Genomic DNA, 17727 nt, shown 5'->3' on the forward strand with positions numbered 1-17727 from the left:
CCGCCGCCGGTCCGCCCGCTCCGCGCTGCCCGGGGGTCTCGGGTGGTGTCGCGGGGCGCCGGGCGCTGCCTGCGCCGCCGAGTTGTAAGGCGAGTTTCCTGGAATTACTCACTCGCAGGATTCTTTTCATTCATAAAAACACAGTCATGCGGTGACATCATACTTTCCCCTCCCCATCGCGGCCAAGGGCACAGGCTGGGGGGAGGGAAGGGAAAAGCTGCCATCTTAGGGCTGGGCATACATCTTAAAGGGCCAGCTGCGCCGTTCCCCGGCACGTGTGGCCGGCTCGGCACCGGGCAGGTGCAAGGGGCTCGAGCTGCGGGCAGCGAAGCTTAGGTTGGCTGGTAGGGAGGACCCAGGGCAGTGCAGCTCCGGGGCAGGCGCCCCAGGGAGGTTATGGCTTGGGAGGTTTTTAAGACCCGGCTAGACAAAAGCCCAGGCTGCGGTGACCCAGTTGGGGATGGTCCTGCTTTGAGCAGGGGGGCTAGATCAGCGTTTCTCAACCCGCGGGGGGGGCAAGAATATATGAGGGGGTGGCACACAAAGTTTAAAAAATGCATTGACCAACCTTAAAACCTTTTTCTCCTTAGCATGGGAAACCGTGGCTTTTCCCTTGCAGCCTGGGAGCAGCTGTTTGGGGTCCCCTTCCCCCCACACGCCCCCAGGAGTCAGGGTGGGGAGTGAGGGGCACCAGGAGGGCCAGGGGGCTGTTTTCTACTTAAACTATTGACTGCGTCAGACCTGGCCATCAGTGCTTACAAATGGGTCCTAGTACAAAAAGGGTTGAGAACCAGTGGGCTGGATGACCTCCTGAGATCCCTTCCAACCCTCATTTGCTGATCCTAAGATCATTAGGAGGTCCTGGCACCCCTAGAATGAATCCTACTTTGTATCCTTAGTGGGGGGCATATTTTGTTCTTAGTTTTAGCCTAGAAGCAAGCATGGAATGGACAGATGGACAGGACAGGGGACAAGGCTCTGCTTCTGGCTTGGTCCTCGCTGTGAAGCTGCCTAGCCACCCCCAGTCTTGGCTACTCAATAATGGCACCAATGCTGCTTTTCACTGTAAAACTGCCTGAATGAACAGCTGTGAAGTGCTTTGAGATCTGTGGGTTGTGGCCCCGGAGAGGGTTTTTGTAGTCTCTTGCATCTGAGTATTGCCAAAGCTTCTGGTGATTGTGGAACAGTTTGTTTAAATAACTGCTGTGGCTTAGCGCCTGGGGGGTGGAGGGAGAAGGGGAACTGCTTCTGTTTTAAAGAAAGTGTTTTTAATGCAGGTTAGTCATAAGCTGTGGCAAAAAAAGTGAGTGGGTATATGGGTCTAGTGTGCAGCTATGGGGAGATGACATGCCCTAGACTGTAGAGGAATTGTTCTAGTGGTGTAACAGTGATGGGCCAGGGAACATGCATCGTGACTGAAGGGAGGGGCATCTTACACCTGAGAGTTTGTCTAGCATTTCCCTGAGTTATAGAGTTGGTTTGACAAACGACATTACCCAACAAATCTTGCGTTGTGCCCCAAATTATCTGTAAGAGGGGTGGCCAAGCTGTGGCACATGTTACAGGTGGCATGGGCAGCTACATGTGGCATATGGCAGATCGGGGCGGGGTGGCAGCACAGCAGCAGAAGGGGTAGGGAGCAGAATGCAGAGCAGCAGATCAGGCAGGGAGCAGAAAACAGAACAGCAGACCAGGCAGGGGAAGGGGAATGGAAGCCACTCAAGGGGGCATGGGGATTTATTTGTGGTACACCTGCCAAAAAGGTTGGCCCCCGCTGGTCTATGGAAAGGAGTTCTTATCTGCCTCAGCCAGAGGACAATCTCTTAATGGGCTCTCAGGGGGATGTCAGTCATGGGGCAGTGAGATTAGAAGGTCCTATGACCCTTTCTGAATTTTACTGAGCATTTTTCCTCCTTGATGCCATTGTAAAAAACCCCAGTTTAGAGGACAGCGAAGGCGTGCATTGATTTGAAGTCTTGTGATGTTTTGCTGGGAGGACATCTATGTTGCAACTCTAAATGGAAATGCAGAAAAGAAGACATATTGCCGGCTGGTTTCAGCCCTCGGAACATCCTGCTTTGGTTCTCTACATCTTTTAGAAATTCTCCTCCAGTAATGGTTCAAAACCACATCATTAGCAACTCTAAAGGCAGGCCATTGCTGAAAAGCAGAGGAATAATTTGTTTTGCTTTTACCAGGCCTCTCCAGGGCTGCCCTTCTGCAAAGTAGGGGTATTTGTGCCTCAAGGTAATGCACTACCCAAGCCTCCTTTGGGCTCCCGTGTGGATCAGTCTTGGGGAGCAGGGAAGGGAGGAGAATTCCTGCTACAGACATTCTACCTTTCCTGGATCCCTGCCATATGCTCATCAAGCTTTGCTTGGGACACCATGTTGTTGTGTGGTGACGATGGCTCCCCATCTCTCAGGGTCTTCACATTAGAAATGCCAGGCCTGTGGAGGATGTGCTCTAGGCCAGTGGTTCTCAACATTTTTAGATTTAAAGCACCCCTCGATAAACTCAAGACCCCCTTGAAAAATGCCAACTCTTGGTTTTCACTCTTTTTTTTTTTTTTGACTACAGAAAAGTACTAGAGGAATTATTTTTGTTGCAAAGAACTCTGCAGAAAAGGACCTGGGGGTTACAGTGGGCAATAAGCTGAATATGAGGCAACAGTGTGCCCTTATTGCCAAGAAGGCTAATGGTATCCTGGGCTGCATTAGTAGGAGTGTTGCCAGCTGATCAAAGGAAGTAACTATTCCCCTCTATTCAGCACTGGTGAGGCCATATCTGGAGTACTGTGTTCAGTTTTGGGGCCCCCAGTACAGAAAGGATGTGGACAAATTGGAGAGAGTCCAGCAGAGGGCAATGAAAATGGTTCGGGGGCTGGGGCACATGTCTTATGAGGAGAGGTTGAGGGAACTGGGCTTAATTTAGTCTGGAGAAGAGAAGACAGAGAGGGGATTTAATAGCAGCCTTCAGCTACCTGAGGGGGGTTTGAAAGAGGATAGAGCCAGAGTGTTCTCAGTGGTGGCAGATGACAGAACAAGCAGCCACAGTCTCAAGATGCAGCAAGGGAAGTGCAGGTTAGATAGCAGGAAAAACTTGTTCATGAGGAGGGTGGTCAAACACTGGCACAGGTTACGCAGAGCAGTGGTGGAAGCTCCAGCCTTAGAGGTTGTTAAGACCCAGCTAGACAAAGCCTTGGCTGGGATGATCTAGTTGGGGCTGGTCCTGCTTTGAGCAGGGGGTTGGATTAGGTACCCCCAAGGTCCCTTCTGACCCTCATTTTCTAGGATTCCCTGAATCAGGAAGACCGCAGCGAGGAGAGCATTCTGGACACGCTGGCTCCTGTCGGAGATGTCTGGGTGCACCTTGTGAACTGGGGTCGCCCACCTAGTGGTGCTAACATCCCAGGGCTCCCCGGCTGCAAATCACTGCTCTCAGCCAACGGTTATCTGTTTCTTTAGACCCCAGGTCCAGCCAGCACTGTCTTTGAATTAGGCAGTGCTCCATTGCAAAACCCACCTTATTTATTACACCACTGATCTCCTTGCATCTGCACCGGATGGAAAGAGGCCAGAGGCACCTGTGAAAGGATGTTGTGGGGCTCCAGGGCGCTGTGGGCCTCGATTGAGGGTCACTGCCCCAGGCCTTGGCCTCTGCCTGGGGTAACCACAATTGCTTGGCCTGGGACCCACAGGAGGCTGGAGGAGAGGCCCTAGTGGTCTTAACGCCCTGCACCCAGGTAAGCTGCTCAGGCCCAGTCCGGGCCCCCTTGGTTGCTGCGAGGTATAAAGCAGGGGCTGAGACGGGCCGGGGAAAGTTTTCACGTGACTGTCCCTTTAAGGGGGAGAGGAAGCCATCCTCCCCTCACAAAGATGGCTGCCGCCCTACTGTCCAGCCTCAACTTCCGCCTCGTTCTAGCAGACCTCTCCCGAATTGCAACACGCAGGGAGAAGGCGGGGCCGGAAGGAGGCTCGGCGTCTTAAAAAAGAGCCTGTGATTGGTCGCGAAGGGAGGGTGGTGCGGGGGTGAAAGAGCGGGCGCTGTGATTTGCGGGCACTGGTCACATGGCCGGGGAGGACTTTTGTTGGCGGAAGTCGGGTGTTGGGTCAGTGACTCAGGAGGTGAGTGCGGCGGGGGCGGGGCTCTGCGCGTTCTGTGTCCACCCCCTTCCCTCGCTCAGCCTGCCCCACCACGTGCCAGCCCGGGCTTGACGTCCGGCCCCGCGCGCACGTGCTTGGGGGCAGATATGGGGCGCGGGTGGGTGTTTGCCCCTGGGCATGGACTGCTCCTCCCTGCCCCCTCCAGCCCTGCACCCTGGCTCGAAGGGGGTGTCCATGGGGGCATCAGGAAGGAAGGAGCCACCTGGGCGAAGGGTCAGCGAGGGTCTGTGGGGAGGTGCGGAAATCCTGCCAGCTGTTCCAGGAACAGCTCTAGGGAGAAGGAAGTCGCTGGCTGCAGGCACCAGCGCGTCCTTATTGACTTTGTGTCTCCATGGGGACTTTTTTGGCCACGCCAGCTTTCTGTTCCCCTTTCCCTGGGTATTTTTTATTTCTCCTGTATTTCTGTTGCAGGGGTGGGGATAAAGGGCTGCTTATAAAGCCAGGGTTTTTTTGGCCGTTTTCTCTTTTGTGCTCTCCCCCTTCTCCCCTTTGACACATTCAGGGTTTTTCTTCTTCCATGATGTCGATCTGGAATAAAAGAAGGATCTTTCCCTTCCCTTCCCTTAGCGTTACGCTTGCTGCCATTTATAAAGACCTGCTGTTACATGTTTATAATTCTTCCCTCCCATTTATAAAGACTGGCCAACTGGGGGTGGGGATGCCCGACCTCATCCTTGTTCCAGCTTCTGTTCCTGTAGCGTCTGTTTTGGGCCCTTTGTTTTCTCTGCAAAACAAAATGGTCAATGGAGCTGTCCAAGATCCTAAATCCTTTGGTGAACTCTCTGTCTGGAGGAAGTGCAGGTCTGGGACCCTGTCTGCACAAGGAGCAATGTTTAATCTGTGTTGTGATGGCAAATACCATTTGAGCTCCCCTAGTGTCACCAGCAGTAGGAGCCCTTGGATGGGCCACCCCTGTGAAAAGCGTGGTGTCGGAAGCACTGTTCATTGGATGTCCTAGAACCAAAGATACGAAGTCCTTCACCCTTTGTTGAATCCCTTCACGTGCTGCTTTTCACCAACTTGGGGTGGTCATGGAATTCAGTCACCTTTTGGGCTGGGGTTAATATTGGGGTTGGGGTGTTTTTGATATGTTTTACTCCACCTTGTTTGAGTAACAGCAAATGCAGCCTTTTCCCACTGCTTCTGAGTTTTTAACTTTTTTATATGAGCATTCAGTTTTCCCTGCTTTGAGGAGGGTGTCAGGGTTGGGGAATCCCTTGTCTGACAGATGGAGCCTGTGAGCAGCCAGTTTTTGCTTTTTTGGGATCCTATAATCCAAGAGAAAAGGGCTTCCTCGGGTCCAGGTGGCTTTTGTGTGAACAGAAGAGGCCTGTGAAACTCTGTCCTCTTCCTCTATGCTGGACCTGTCTCCATTCTTGAGGAGCTCAGGATGTTGTTGTCTGTATCACTTCCAGGGTGTTTATGAGAGGGCTGCTGAGCTACTGACTTCCTCTTGCTCCATACCCCCCAAACCCAGAAATGAGGGAGGGAGGCTGTTCTGATGGAGCTCTCACGGCACTTGACTTCTGTCTTCAGCCTGTTGAGAGTCCTTGCACAGCAGCTTCTGGGTTTGGCAGGTGTGGAGTGGGAGTCTGCGGGCAGGTGCTTTTCTTCGAGGCTTTCCCTAGACCACTGTGGAAGCAACATAGATGCGCCTACTGGGTACATGCAAAACTGCTCAGCTGCTCCCTCCTCCTTTCAGGTTCCACTGCAAGCCCCAATTTCAGGTCTTGCAATGAGTCAAAAGCAATAGGAACCTGTATGCTCAGTTTATATGTTTAATGGGATTGGAATCTTAGTTCTAAGGTCCTTTTGGAGTCTCCTCGTGCCGGTCATTGATAGTTGCTTCCCCTACGGATGTAACATCTGCCAGCAAAGTTTCAAAATGATGGGCTTTGATGGCATCCATGTGCAGACTGCCCTACAAACGGAGTAGTCCAAAGCTGCTGTCCCAGATTCTGGGGCAGGGCGGTCTCATTTTTGTCTTGGGTATCTTTTAACAAAAATGTTTTTCCCCAAGGCTTGCAAACTGTGGAAAGCTTGGTTGCAAATAGTGGTAGGTCTATAGGTTAATTCTTTATCGCAGAGACCTTCGGAGTTGTTTGCTGCTTTGGATGTCATGGCTAAAGACCTTTCACTTCAGGCTAGAAGTGACCTACATAGACCTGATCCTGTGTTTAGACACCATGTGCTTGCTGAATTCCTTCTGTTTCCAGAAGGACTTAAAACCGCTCTCTACTGGGCACTAGCAGCTTCAGTAGCAGCTGTTGTTCTTCATGTGCAGGCTGTTGATGAAGAAGTCTGCTACCTAGAGCTTGATTCATACCTTTTATTGCTAAACTTTCTCTTCTCAAGACTGATCTGTGATTAGGTTGGATGCTGCATATGGGCAGGGAGGGTTTCAGTTACTGTTGAGAATGCCGCAAGAGTGTGAAGTTTGAGTGTGAGTGAGAGTGGGGAAGTTTGCACCACAGGAATGCTGAGGGGTGCTACTGAGATGGGTGGAAGCAATATTATGAAGGAGAAAAATAAGTTCTGTAGAAAAGAAATGTGCCAGATAATGTGTGGCCTCTGCAGCGCTGCACAGACTCTCCTTCCTCCTCTTTGCTTCAGGGATATGAAGGACTTGAAGCTTAGTTCATCCATGAAAGATCTCAATGCTGAATGTAGTGGAGATCAAGGATGTCTGCAAAACTGGCTTGTAGGTGTGTGGTGGGGGGAAGCAGGGCTACGTGTGAGGGGAGTATGGAGAAGAGCTGGGCCGTTTGTGGAGGGAATGGAGACCCACAAGAAAGAGATGGTAAATGGTGTCAACAGCACTGTTGTGGGTGTCTCAGGACTCTGGGATGTTTTGGGATGCCTGGCTTTCTAGCTGATGGCCAGCATCATACAGACTTCTTTAAATTTCCCCCAAACAAAAAGCAATCTTGTTTAGGGTTGGGTATTTGACCGGTCAAATATTGGCAAAAAACTGTCAATGGGTCCAAATAAAACGCATGCAATCATAAATTTTCCATTAAGAAATTTGTCAAAAACAGCAGAAATTCATATTTCTGTCAGTAAAACTACAGAAAATATAGTTTTTTGTAAAATTGCCATAATCTTTGGTCAAAAAAATATGCAGTTGATTGACTGATCAATATTTGACCAGGCAGTTGACTAGCTTCCCAAACCTAGTTTTGTTAAAAGCCAGTTACAGCTGCTTCACAGAATACTTTTCTAATATCTCCATAAAAAGGCCAGGAACACCCTAGTTAATTTATCAGACATTGCATGCAGCCTGTATTTATGATTTCACCTTCACTTTATCCGTTTCCTTTTACTTCCTTCTCTGTACACAGCATGCAGCTTTCAACATTCTCTGCAAACAGTTGGTGAAGCACGTCAACAGGTGTACATCCTCCTTCGTGGTTGAAATTAACTTGGCTATGGTTGTTACAGCCGTCACTTTCCTTGATGATAGTGCATGTAGTTTAAACAGCATTAATACGCCCAAACAGTTTCCCCTTGTTTAGCAATCCCAGAGCAGAACCTGGACTGACAGAATCATCTGCTTAACCTGCACCACCCACACAAGCCATTTCCTTCAACACAGCCCAGGTTGACATTGCATGCAGCAAACAAACTACTTCATAATTGTTTCTGTATCCATGTTAAAGTGTGTACAGTCAGGCCCTGATCCAGCACATGCTTTGCTGTTATGAGAAATCCCCTCTGCTCCCCCCGGGTGGTATACTTGGATTTTTGCTTGAGGTAGTGAAGTCAAATGCATACCTGTGCAAGACTTCGCCTCAGTGTGGAGGTTGAAGGTGAGAGTCATGGGAAGATAGGGATGTAAGGGTTGTCACCTAATCCATCCCTCTGCCTTTACGTCGGGGTGGGCAAAATGCAACCCGGGGGCCAGATGCGGCCTGCCAGGCCATTCTATGCAGCCTGCAGGGCCCCTCAAAATTTAGAAAATTAATATTAATTTGCCCCTGGCTGCCTATCATGCGGCCCTCAATGGCTTGCCAAAACTCAGTAAGCGACCCTCCACCCAAAATAATTGCCCACCCCTGCTTTAGGTGAAGTTGACCGTACCTGACCGATTCTTAACAGATGTTTGTTTCTCTTGCTCTGAAATGCCTCCAGTGATGGAGCATCCACCACCTCCTTAAGACATCTGTTACAGCAATGGTGCTCAACCTTTTTGCCTGGTGGGCTAGATGGACAGTGCCCAGTCCACTGGGATCCAGGCCGCAAATCTGGCACCTGGAGTAGCTGCAGGTTGAGCAGCCCTGTGTTACAGTACTTATCTAACTGCGGTAGTGAGCTAGAAAGTGATGGTAAGACAAAAATCATAGTTGCGGTTAGCATGGGGTAGCTGAGGGGGTAGCTAAGGGCTTCCCACCTTGTATAATTCATGTTGGGTGTAAAGTACTGGGCTGGCACTTGAGACCTGGACCCAACCTCTCACCCTGCCCCAGGAATCCTGTGTGACCAAGGCCAAATCACTTAATCTCCTTGAGGCTCAATTTTCCATCTCTAAAATGAGCATAAGAATCCAGCCTGTCTCCCTTTGACTGTCCCGTATATTTAGACTGTCCCTTACAGGGATCATTTCTTAGTGTGGTGCAACTCAGAGTAGGGCCTTGATCCTGACTGACGCATCTGGAAATTACTGTGTCCATCAGTCAGGATCAGGCAACCTGGCCTGCTGGAAGTCTGTTCTATTGATTCATGATGCACAGCCCTTAGGTCTTCTGTCCACTTTATGCTGCTCTGGGGGAAAGCTGAGGACAGCACTGCTTGTCTCAAGAGCCCCATCTGCTGGAGCTTCTGAAGCATCAGTGGGCAGCCTGTTGGGGTTAGGGGGGGGAGAAGCTGGGCTGAAGGTCACTGAATGATGGGGGCACCAGGGCAGGGACTGATGCAAGTTGAACTTGGTGTGTCATTTCTTTCAGGGTGACTGGGACAGGACAGCTCATCTCAAAGATGCAGTTCTTCGGTCGAATTGTCAATACCATTAACAGTGTCACCAACTTGTTTTCAAACCCATACCGGGTGAAGGAGGTGCCCTTGGCGGAGTTTGCATCTCATACACGCCTGAGGGAGGAGGGCAGGGTCACCCTGTACAAGAACAATGCGGCTCGCTCCTGGGACTGCCTGCTGGTGAACCCCCAGAATCAGCTGGTTGCCTTCCGGTGAGTGTCAGAGCACCCCTTCCCCTTTGGGTTGCTTACTTGGTGAGAGAGTGGTGATTTCCTGTGGATGGCCACCCCTCCCGATTCCCCAGGTCTGTGAGAACAGGGGATAGAAACGCTTGCCTGGCTGTAAATGGTAGTCACTGTGGACAGGAGGGTCTGTTCCAAGAGGGGAGAAGTGCCCTGACAGTCAGTGATGCAGGAATGGACATAGTTCCTTTGTATCAGTAGGAGACTTCCTCCCCAACTTGGCATGAATATTCAGTGCCAAGCAAGCAGAGAGATTCTGGGACTGGGGTGTGTAGGAAATCACTGTCTCCCTGGTGCTAGCAGGGGTGTCTCCTGGCCTACTTGGAAAGGAGATGAGCAGCATTCTTACTCCCTTTTCCTTTTGTCAGGATCTTCCAGCTGGACAACGAGGTGGAAGCTGCCAGGCACTTTGAGCAGTATGCACGGCAGCTGCGCCCTTTCTATGAGAGCTCCCAGCAGCCTCTGCAGCTGGAGGTCCTCCAGCAGCTGAGCGACTGTTTCCGCAACCACCCCAGCTGGTCCCTGGCCCATGTGGCAGTGGAGGTGGGACTTCGGGAAAGCTTCCAACACAACCACATCCAAAGGCAAGAGCTGAGGAGCTCTCCTCTGGGGAATTAAGTCAGAAAAGAGAGGAAGCCCAGGCTAGCACATTCAAAGGGAGGTGCCTCACTCTGTAAAGCAGGCCCTGAATAAAAGTTGGGCTGCTTTGGCAGCCTCCCCTAAGTCAATCTGCAGGTAGTGCCCTAGATATCTTGCTTAGTCAAATGGCAAAGGGGGTGGCTGCCTGCCCATTCTGGAAGAGTGTATACCTACTATACCCCATGTGATTTACCAAAGCCCAGACCCACACCTTTTGAGCTCAAGGAACAAATCAATTAGCTGGTAGTTGTAGTAAGGATGTTACTGCCCAGATTAGTGGTGCCCAACCATTTCACCCCATGGGCTGAATTGGTGTAGCTGGGTTTGTCCACAGGCTGGATCTGGCCAGTGGGATCAATCCGGTGCATAGGATTTGCCCGGCAGAGGCCAGAACTGGCTACAGAGGGGTGTGCAGCCTGACCCTGATCCAGCTACCCAGGGAGGCGGGGAGTGGCTTAGCTCTGATGTGGGATGCAGCAGCCTGGCCCCAATCCTGGTGCATGTGGGGGCACAGGGTGGAGTGGCCCTGATCTGTATATGTGGGGATGGGGAACAGCCTGGCCCTGATCCGGATGTGCAGTATGTGGGTGGAGGCCGAGGGGCCCAGCTCTGATCCAGACACGTAGTGGGATGCGGATGGGGAGCAGCCTAGCTTGGTACAGATGCATGGAGGGCAAGCCCAGCCCTGATCCTGTTGTGCAGCAGTGGTCCAGCCAGGGTCAGATCTGACCATATGGAACTTCCACCGCTCTCCTGCCACCAAATTTTGCTACCTACAGATATCCCTGTGGGCTATTTGGCCTGGCACTGTGAGCCAGATTTGGCCTGAGGGCTGGGGTTTGAGCAACCCTGATCTAGGTGGTCCACTCGTTCAGATGGGGTTGTGACACAATTTGTGCAAGCGTCTTATGCAGATAATTAGAAGGGAGGAGGGATGTTCTTCCTGGATCAGAAGTGCTGGAAAGCTCTTTGTGTGAGATGCTGCATTCCCCTTTAGCAGGATCTGGGGAGACGTCTGTTTTGAGGAAAAGAAAAACTTGAGAGGAGTTGAACAGGTGCTTAGACACGAGGGAGGTAGGAAGGGTCTGGGTACAATTCTCTGTGAGGATGCTGCAAGTCAGTGGTGAGGCGTGTCAGCAGAGCTATAGGGTGGCTCCATAGCTGGCATAGCAGAGATGCTAAGAGGCCGGTCTGAGGGACACGGGCATGGATGGCTAAGGACAGAAAAGCCTTGTACAGCGCTTGCCCTGCTGCTGCTATTGCCTTGCCTTCACAAAGTGCTTGGGTCTAACCTGATTGTTTAATGAGGCTTTGAAGCAGGTGTCTGTGAGGCAACTGTACATTGAGGGTCCCTGTATTCCAGGAAAGAGGGCCCCTACCTTGGGCTCATGCTGTGTTTATGCCTCTTGTGCTGCAGCTGTTTGAACAGCACCCAGTGTGAGGATGTCTGCACCCCGCTGCATCTGGCCTGCCGGAAGGGAGATATTGAGTGCCTACGGGAGCTGATGGACTGCCATGCCCGGCTGGATATCACTGACAAAAATGGGGAGACAGTCTTCCACTATGCTGTCCGAGGGGGTAGCCCTGAGATAATAGAGGTGAGTGGGAGGAGAAGCAGCCTGGGAGAGGGGCTGGTTGAGGAGGGGAGTGCTAAGGAGCCAAGTCCTGCCCTTATTTGGAGGGGGTGGGGTGGGGGAGGGGTAGGATGAAAGAAGAAAGGCCAGTGCTGGAGGAGGTAGGAGCAGGGCTTTCCACTTCTGGAGGAGTGAGCCAGCTGGTTCTACTGCTACAGGAAAGGGGTGGGGTAGAGAGGGAATAGTGTGGATCCTGTGGATTGATTTCAGCCCCACTGTTCCCTACATTTTTAAAGATTTTGTTTCCTGGGTGATGCCAGAACTCTTGGTTTGGACTCTGAAGTCCAGCATGCTTTGTACCACCAGCGTGAAAATAAGTGGGCCTGATTAAATAATCTCACCAAGACAGTAGAACTTATTGTTGGCATCTGTGCCTGGTCTTGGGCCAGGTATTCCCTTTCTGGCTCCATGTTGCCTAAAACAAGGGAAGAACACACCTGTCTTCTCGTGTCTGTGGATCCATGGCTAGCACATGATGCTGGTGGTCTGAGCTGGCAGAATTCCCCCTTAAGCCTACCTACGGGAGTTGGGTGATAGGAGCCTTGGTGTGGCATAGATGAGTCCTCTAGGTCCTTGTGTTGGGACACCTGTGATGGGTTGGCCACACTGACTTGGGGAGCCCTCCTCACATGATTCCTTCCTGCTGATCAGAAGCATTTTGTTGAATGCTGTATGTTTGCCCAAGCTGATATTAAGAATCAGGGCCCTGAGACTGAAGGTAGAAGGGCAGCAGCCTGCTGCTGTTTTACCTCTGGTCTGAGGAGAGACCTAAGCTATTTCAAGGTGTTTCCGGTCCTCTTCTGGGTACAGTGTGGGAGTATTTGATGCTAAACACTATAATCTCCAGAGCAATCTAGTGGGGTGGAGATGGTCATCCAGACCAACATGCGAAGTACAACCATCTGTGCATGGGCAGTGCCATCTCTGGGCCATGCCCTGACCTGAAGTCTGCTGAGGAATCTAGCAGCTGACAGGTGGCACTGGACACTCCTTATTTTTGCCAGCTGGTCCCTATTCTTTTATTAGTGTCTGTGCAGGGGTTAGAGCTTGTGGCCAAATCCATGGAAGGAAGAGAGGTATTCTTGATCTGGCCTGTTGGCCTGGGAGACTGGGAGGCCCCTGGATGTGGGGCTTACAGTACAACAGGCTGGGTCTCTGTAGAAGGGAGGCTAGGATTTCTTTGCCTCCTTCACAGTTTTGTAGGAATTCTTAGGGTTCAAATTGCTTGTTCTGGGGTTTAGTTTGTCGTCTTCCCTAAAGTTGCTGTCAGGTCCCTGGTAGTCTGTGAGAGTGGTGGTGTGGCTGAGGGTGCCCTGGGCTGGTATTTCTAGGGCAGCAGGCAGGGAGCTTTTTAGCCCATCACCAGTTCTTTTACTTTTTGAACTTGGGGCTTGGTAGTTTTCCAGAAGTAATGTTGCACTTGGGATGGCTCCAGGAGTGTTCTGGGACAGAGTGTGGTGGGCTTGACTTTGTGACAGGATGTGTTGAGAATAAGGCTCAGTGCTTGTAAGAAGTGAAGGTTTAGTGGGGTCTGAAAATAGTGCTAACTTAAGAAGGCCTGTCCCTGGGTTGCTGTAGGAGTGTCACTGAGCTAGCTTACACCAAGAGAAGTTCTTAAATTTGAATTCCGCCATATCTTATTCCTTCTGGGCTCTGCTACAAGAGTGGGCAGATTCACTTCCTGCTGCTTCTGCATAAACCCAGAGCTGGTGGGTTTCCTGCAGGGGTAAACCAACCAACTGACAGTGCTGTTTGGTGTGAAATCATAGGGAAAAATAAGATCTTCAAAGCATCTCTGTTTTTGTTCCAAGTAGAACCTATATTTTGCTCCCACCCAAAGCTGGTTGACTCATGGAAGTATCTGGGCGAAAAGGGAGAGCATGCCATGAGTTAGTCTTCCCTGTTGGGTGGAGCGTGGGGAAGGGTTGGGCCATTTTGTGCATGAGGAGCTAGGTACTGTACCCAGCAGCCATCCTTGGAACTCCGACAAGGAGATCACATTGTTCTGTCTTTTTCAGCTCTTGGGCAAAACATCATCTGTTGCCTTGAACTACCTGAGCAACCAAGGGCAGTCCCCTCTGCACCTAGCCTGCCAGCTGGGCAAAGAGGATGTGGCTGTGTCTCTGCTGAAATGTCAAGCCAGCTGCAACATCACTGGGGCTCTGGGCTTCCCTATTTACACTGCTCTGAAGTACTCCCAGAAGGGGTGAGTGTCTATTAATCTTGTTGGGAAAGAAGCACTGGAAGGCCATCGTCAGGGGGAAGGAAGGAGTGAGGGGGAAGTCCTTTCTCCTGCCTCTTCATAGATTTCATAGACATTACGGCTGGAAGGAAGGGACCTCGGAAGATCACAGAGTCCAGCCCCCCAGCTCAAAGGGCAGGAAGTCAGCTGGGGTCATAGGATCCCAGCAAGATAAGCATCCAATTTACTCTTGAAGGTGTTCAGTGTAGGTGCTTGAACCACCCCCAATGGCAGGCTGTTCCAGACCTTGGGGGCTCGAACAGTAAAGAAATACTTCCTTATGTCCAACCTGAAACGGTCTTACGGTAGTTTATGACCGTTCAATCTCATCATCCCCGCTGGTCACAGGACACCATGATGATTGACTTCCATCAATTACTACCCTCTGGGTCCGACCACGGAGCCAATTTCCCAGCCAGTGGATTGTGGTGGACCCAAGGCCACAATTGGCCAGTTCCACCAAGAGGTTATCGTGGGATACCAGATCGAAGGCTTTTTTGAAGTCAAGATATATGACATTAATCTCTTCTCCCTTGTCCAGGTGATAGGTCACCTGGTCGTAGAAGGAAATGAGATTGGTCAAGCAAGACCTACCCGCAACAAACCTGTGCTGGCTATCCCTTAGGTTGTTGGCGTCGGCCAGTCCGTTAAGGATGGCCTCTTTAATAAAGTTTTCTAAGATCTTCCGTGGGATAGAAGTCAGGCTGATGGGCCTGTAGTTAGCCGGATCCACTTTCCTCCCTTTCTTGAAGATAGGCACCACATTGGCCTTCTTCTAGTCTTTGGGTACTACACTAAAGCAGCAGGAGTTATCAAAGATCCGTGCCAGGGGCTGGGCTATGATGCTCGCCAGCTCCTTGAGTACCCTGGCGTGTAGATTGTCAGGACTGGCTGAGAATGGATCGGTGTCCAGGGCACTGTTTACTGGCATGGACTCATTGGCTTTCTTCCCAGTGCCTATGAGTCTCACTGGGATAGGACAAATACCAGGAGGTTGTGTACTGGCTCAGGTACCTCTTGGCGGCCTTCCTTGGAGCAGAGCCCATAGGGTGGTTGTTAGTGGCTTGCTAGACACGGCCCAGCCTGTGTCTGTTTAGGGCTCACCTGCCTCCCTGAATGGTCCCTGGCAGGGTACCACCAGCTGATGCTGATCCCACAGGCCAGCTTCTGGCCTGCTGAGAGCTACTCAGTGGCACAACTCCATGGGTGAGGGGGCTGTTTTGCTCCCAGTTTCCCCATGTGCTGCTGTGGTAGAAACATTGCAGATTGTTGGCAGGCTGTGGGACCTTTGTCTTCATCTGTGCTTTAGTTTTTTGTTTCCTCCCACAGTTGTGCACAAGCCATCCTCAACACTGATGTCAGTCAGGTGCAGTCCAGGGATCCACGCTATGGAGGAACTCCACTCCACTGGGCCAAAAATGCTGAGGTAGGCAGATCTGACTGCCAGTAGGTGGAGGACATGTTGGTAGTGGGTAGATGGCATATTAAGATGCATAGCAGCCCCACTGCACTGCATTTGCTTGTTTGTGTTCTGTCTCTCTCATAATTCCTCCCGCTGGAAACGTTCCCCTTCCAGCAAGGTTCTGTGTCTCTGGGAAGCCATTTAGAATACAGTGTCTAGTAAGGCTCCAGAAAGGCAGGCCGCAAATGGCATATACAAGCCTTGGACGTTTGGACTCCCAAGTAGAACAGTCTCTCTTCCAATGGTGCCAGCTGAAGATCAGGCCCATACACTCTAGAAAAAGAGCTCCAAAGCCCAACCATGAACTGACCATGTGGGCTGACCCTAGTTCAGAGTTTTCCCAACCTTTCTTATACCACAGGCTGGCAGCAGAGCCAGGCCAGGAGGAGGGATGTGGCTGGGGGCAGCGCATGCCTGAGGAGCAAGCTAGTGAGGGCTGAGCCACTGCCACTGGGAGCTGGTTAAAGTTTGTGCCATGACCTGGCACCCAACCCTTCGTGGCTCAGTAGCAGGCTGCAGCCCGGTGGTTGGGAACCTCTACCCTAGTTTATCCATGGCTGCTAGGTTTCCAGATTGTCCTTCTTTCCTCTTTTGCTGATTAGTGGAAAGTGCTGCTCTTGGTCTGAGGCCCCCTCTAGGGTAGAACATTTTGTGCCATCATCAATGCACAACAATGCCTAACGGGAATTGAAGAGCAACTTCTTTAATGGCAGTGATAGGGGAACTTTGGTAGATACCTTGTAATCATCCATAATGGGAAGTGGCCCCATGGCTGGGGTGGATACTGTTACCCTGGCATAGATTTTATACCTCACACCAAAATGTGGCTTTTGCAAGGGCATGTTGTCCCCTAATGCAATGTGAGGACATGGATTCAGAGCTGTTTTTAAATGGAGAGTGCCTTCTACTGATTTACTGACATCTCTCTGCATCCTCCGTGGAGTTATCCCATGCAAGTACTGAGCAGATTTAAATCTGCTTGGATTGTGAAGAGGAACAGCAGGAATGCATGAGGATTTTGGCAACATCCACATAGAATCTCCTTCCCCCTCCATCCCTTCCTCCCTCCCACTTGGCAGTTTCTTGCCAGAGACTTTAGTCCTCTCAAGAGTTTGTTTTTGGGTTGCTGGATTTCTTTTTGTTGGTTTTTTTTTTTTTTTCATTCAGCTCTGGCTCTGCTGCCTGGTGCTTGTAGGCAGTGTAGCATTGTGAGGCAGAGATGCTCACCAGCATCAGTTAGTTATTAAAGTGAACAGCTGCTTCTGTACCAAATGTGAGAGAAATCTTGCAAAAGCCCACGAGTCCCAGCATGGCCATTCAGGGATTTGTAACTGAGTTTGAACTGCTGGGGATTGTCTCCACTCACTTCTTCCCACCACTGCAACCTCCAGGATGGTTCCATTGCTGATTCTCTGGTGTATCCTGCCTCTGGGAGTACTTTGCCCTTCCTGGCTGTTACACTGAAGCTTTCCCCTTTCTTGTTTTCCCTTCCTGCCTGCACCTTTGGGGTATAGATGACCCGACTGCTGCTGATGTGTGGCTGTGAAGTGAATGCCGTCAGCAACACAGCTGACACAGCTTTGCACATCATGGTCAAACGGGGACGCTTTGACTGTGCCATGGTGCTGGTGACACATGGGGCCCTCACAAATACCAAGGGGCAGGATGGCAACACCCCACTGCACCTGGCCATGAAGGTGAGTTTCTCATGAGTTGCTGATGGCTCTGCACATCCGTGAGGGTTAGAGGGAGCATTTTCTGCAGGATCCTGGCATGAAAATACCAGAGAGGAGGCTCCACCCCTCCTTTTGGTGAAAGGGGGTTAGCATGTGCTTCTCACCTCTTCCGTGCCTCCAGCTGGGTTTTGTGTCCAGCTGTGGTAATGATTACATCAAAAGCCCTCACCCTTGGAGTTCCAGGTGTTGGGAAAGAGTTGAATTCAGCGGGGGGCCCTTGGGTAGCTGGGGCACCCAAGGGAGCTAGTAAAGAGGAGGGTGATGAGGCTCAGGCATGTCAGCGGTGGCAAGAGGGGAAGGGGAAAGTTGCTGATGGCTAGAACCTCCTATCTTACAGCATGACCAGCTGGATATGATCAAGGCCCTTATTGTGTTCGGAGCAGATGTGGACATCCCCAATGACTTTGGGGAGACACCAGGCCTAGTGGCAGCCAGGACCAGCAAAGGTGAGAGACAGTGGGGGGGGAAGGGGAAGAAAGCCCTGAGAAGGAGAGGGGAAGTAGGGGATGGGATATATCTTGAGGAAAGCCAGGTGCACATGCCTCCTTTCCCGGCTGGGTTGTCAGATGCTGCCCACACATGGTGAGGCAGGGCAGCTCCTCCAGACTTGTCAAGGTGCAGTCACACCCGGCCCT

General features: G+C 51.2%; 2 protein-coding genes across 4 annotated transcripts in view; one reads left to right on the forward strand and one right to left on the reverse strand.

The window, feature by feature from the left end:
- Positions 1-192, reverse strand: part of MAFF (MAF bZIP transcription factor F) — a 10756-nt gene extending 10564 nt beyond the window's left edge. Inside the window, exon 1 of one of the 2 annotated variants that reach the window (XM_019515214.1) lies at positions 113-192. The gene's annotated coding sequence lies outside the window, so the exon portion shown is untranslated. The other variant, XM_019515213.1, reaches the window with a different exon arrangement.
- A 39-nt stretch (positions 193-231) lies between these two features.
- The window catches only part of PLA2G6 (phospholipase A2 group VI), a 43908-nt gene continuing 26412 nt past the window's right edge, over positions 232-17727 (forward strand). Inside the window, exons 1-8 of one of the 2 annotated variants that reach the window (XM_019515212.1) lie at positions 232-296; positions 9110-9349; positions 9748-9963; positions 11436-11616; positions 13671-13858; positions 15224-15320; positions 16871-17053; positions 17430-17538. In XM_019515212.1, the coding sequence (XP_019370757.1) occupies positions 9141-9349; positions 9748-9963; positions 11436-11616; positions 13671-13858; positions 15224-15320; positions 16871-17053; positions 17430-17538 (1183 nt within the window). In that variant the 5' untranslated portion in view covers positions 232-296; positions 9110-9140. Of the gene's footprint in view, positions 297-4045; positions 4128-9109; positions 9350-9747; positions 9964-11435; positions 11617-13670; positions 13859-15223; positions 15321-16870; positions 17054-17429; positions 17539-17727 lie in introns of those variants that run through there. The other variant, XM_019515211.1, reaches the window with a different exon arrangement.

The sequence above is a fragment of the Gavialis gangeticus genome, unplaced genomic scaffold, assembly GCF_001723915.1.
Source record: "Gavialis gangeticus isolate Ggan-Ray unplaced genomic scaffold, GavGan_comp1, whole genome shotgun sequence".
Lineage (NCBI taxonomy): Eukaryota > Metazoa > Chordata > Crocodylia > Gavialidae > Gavialis > Gavialis gangeticus.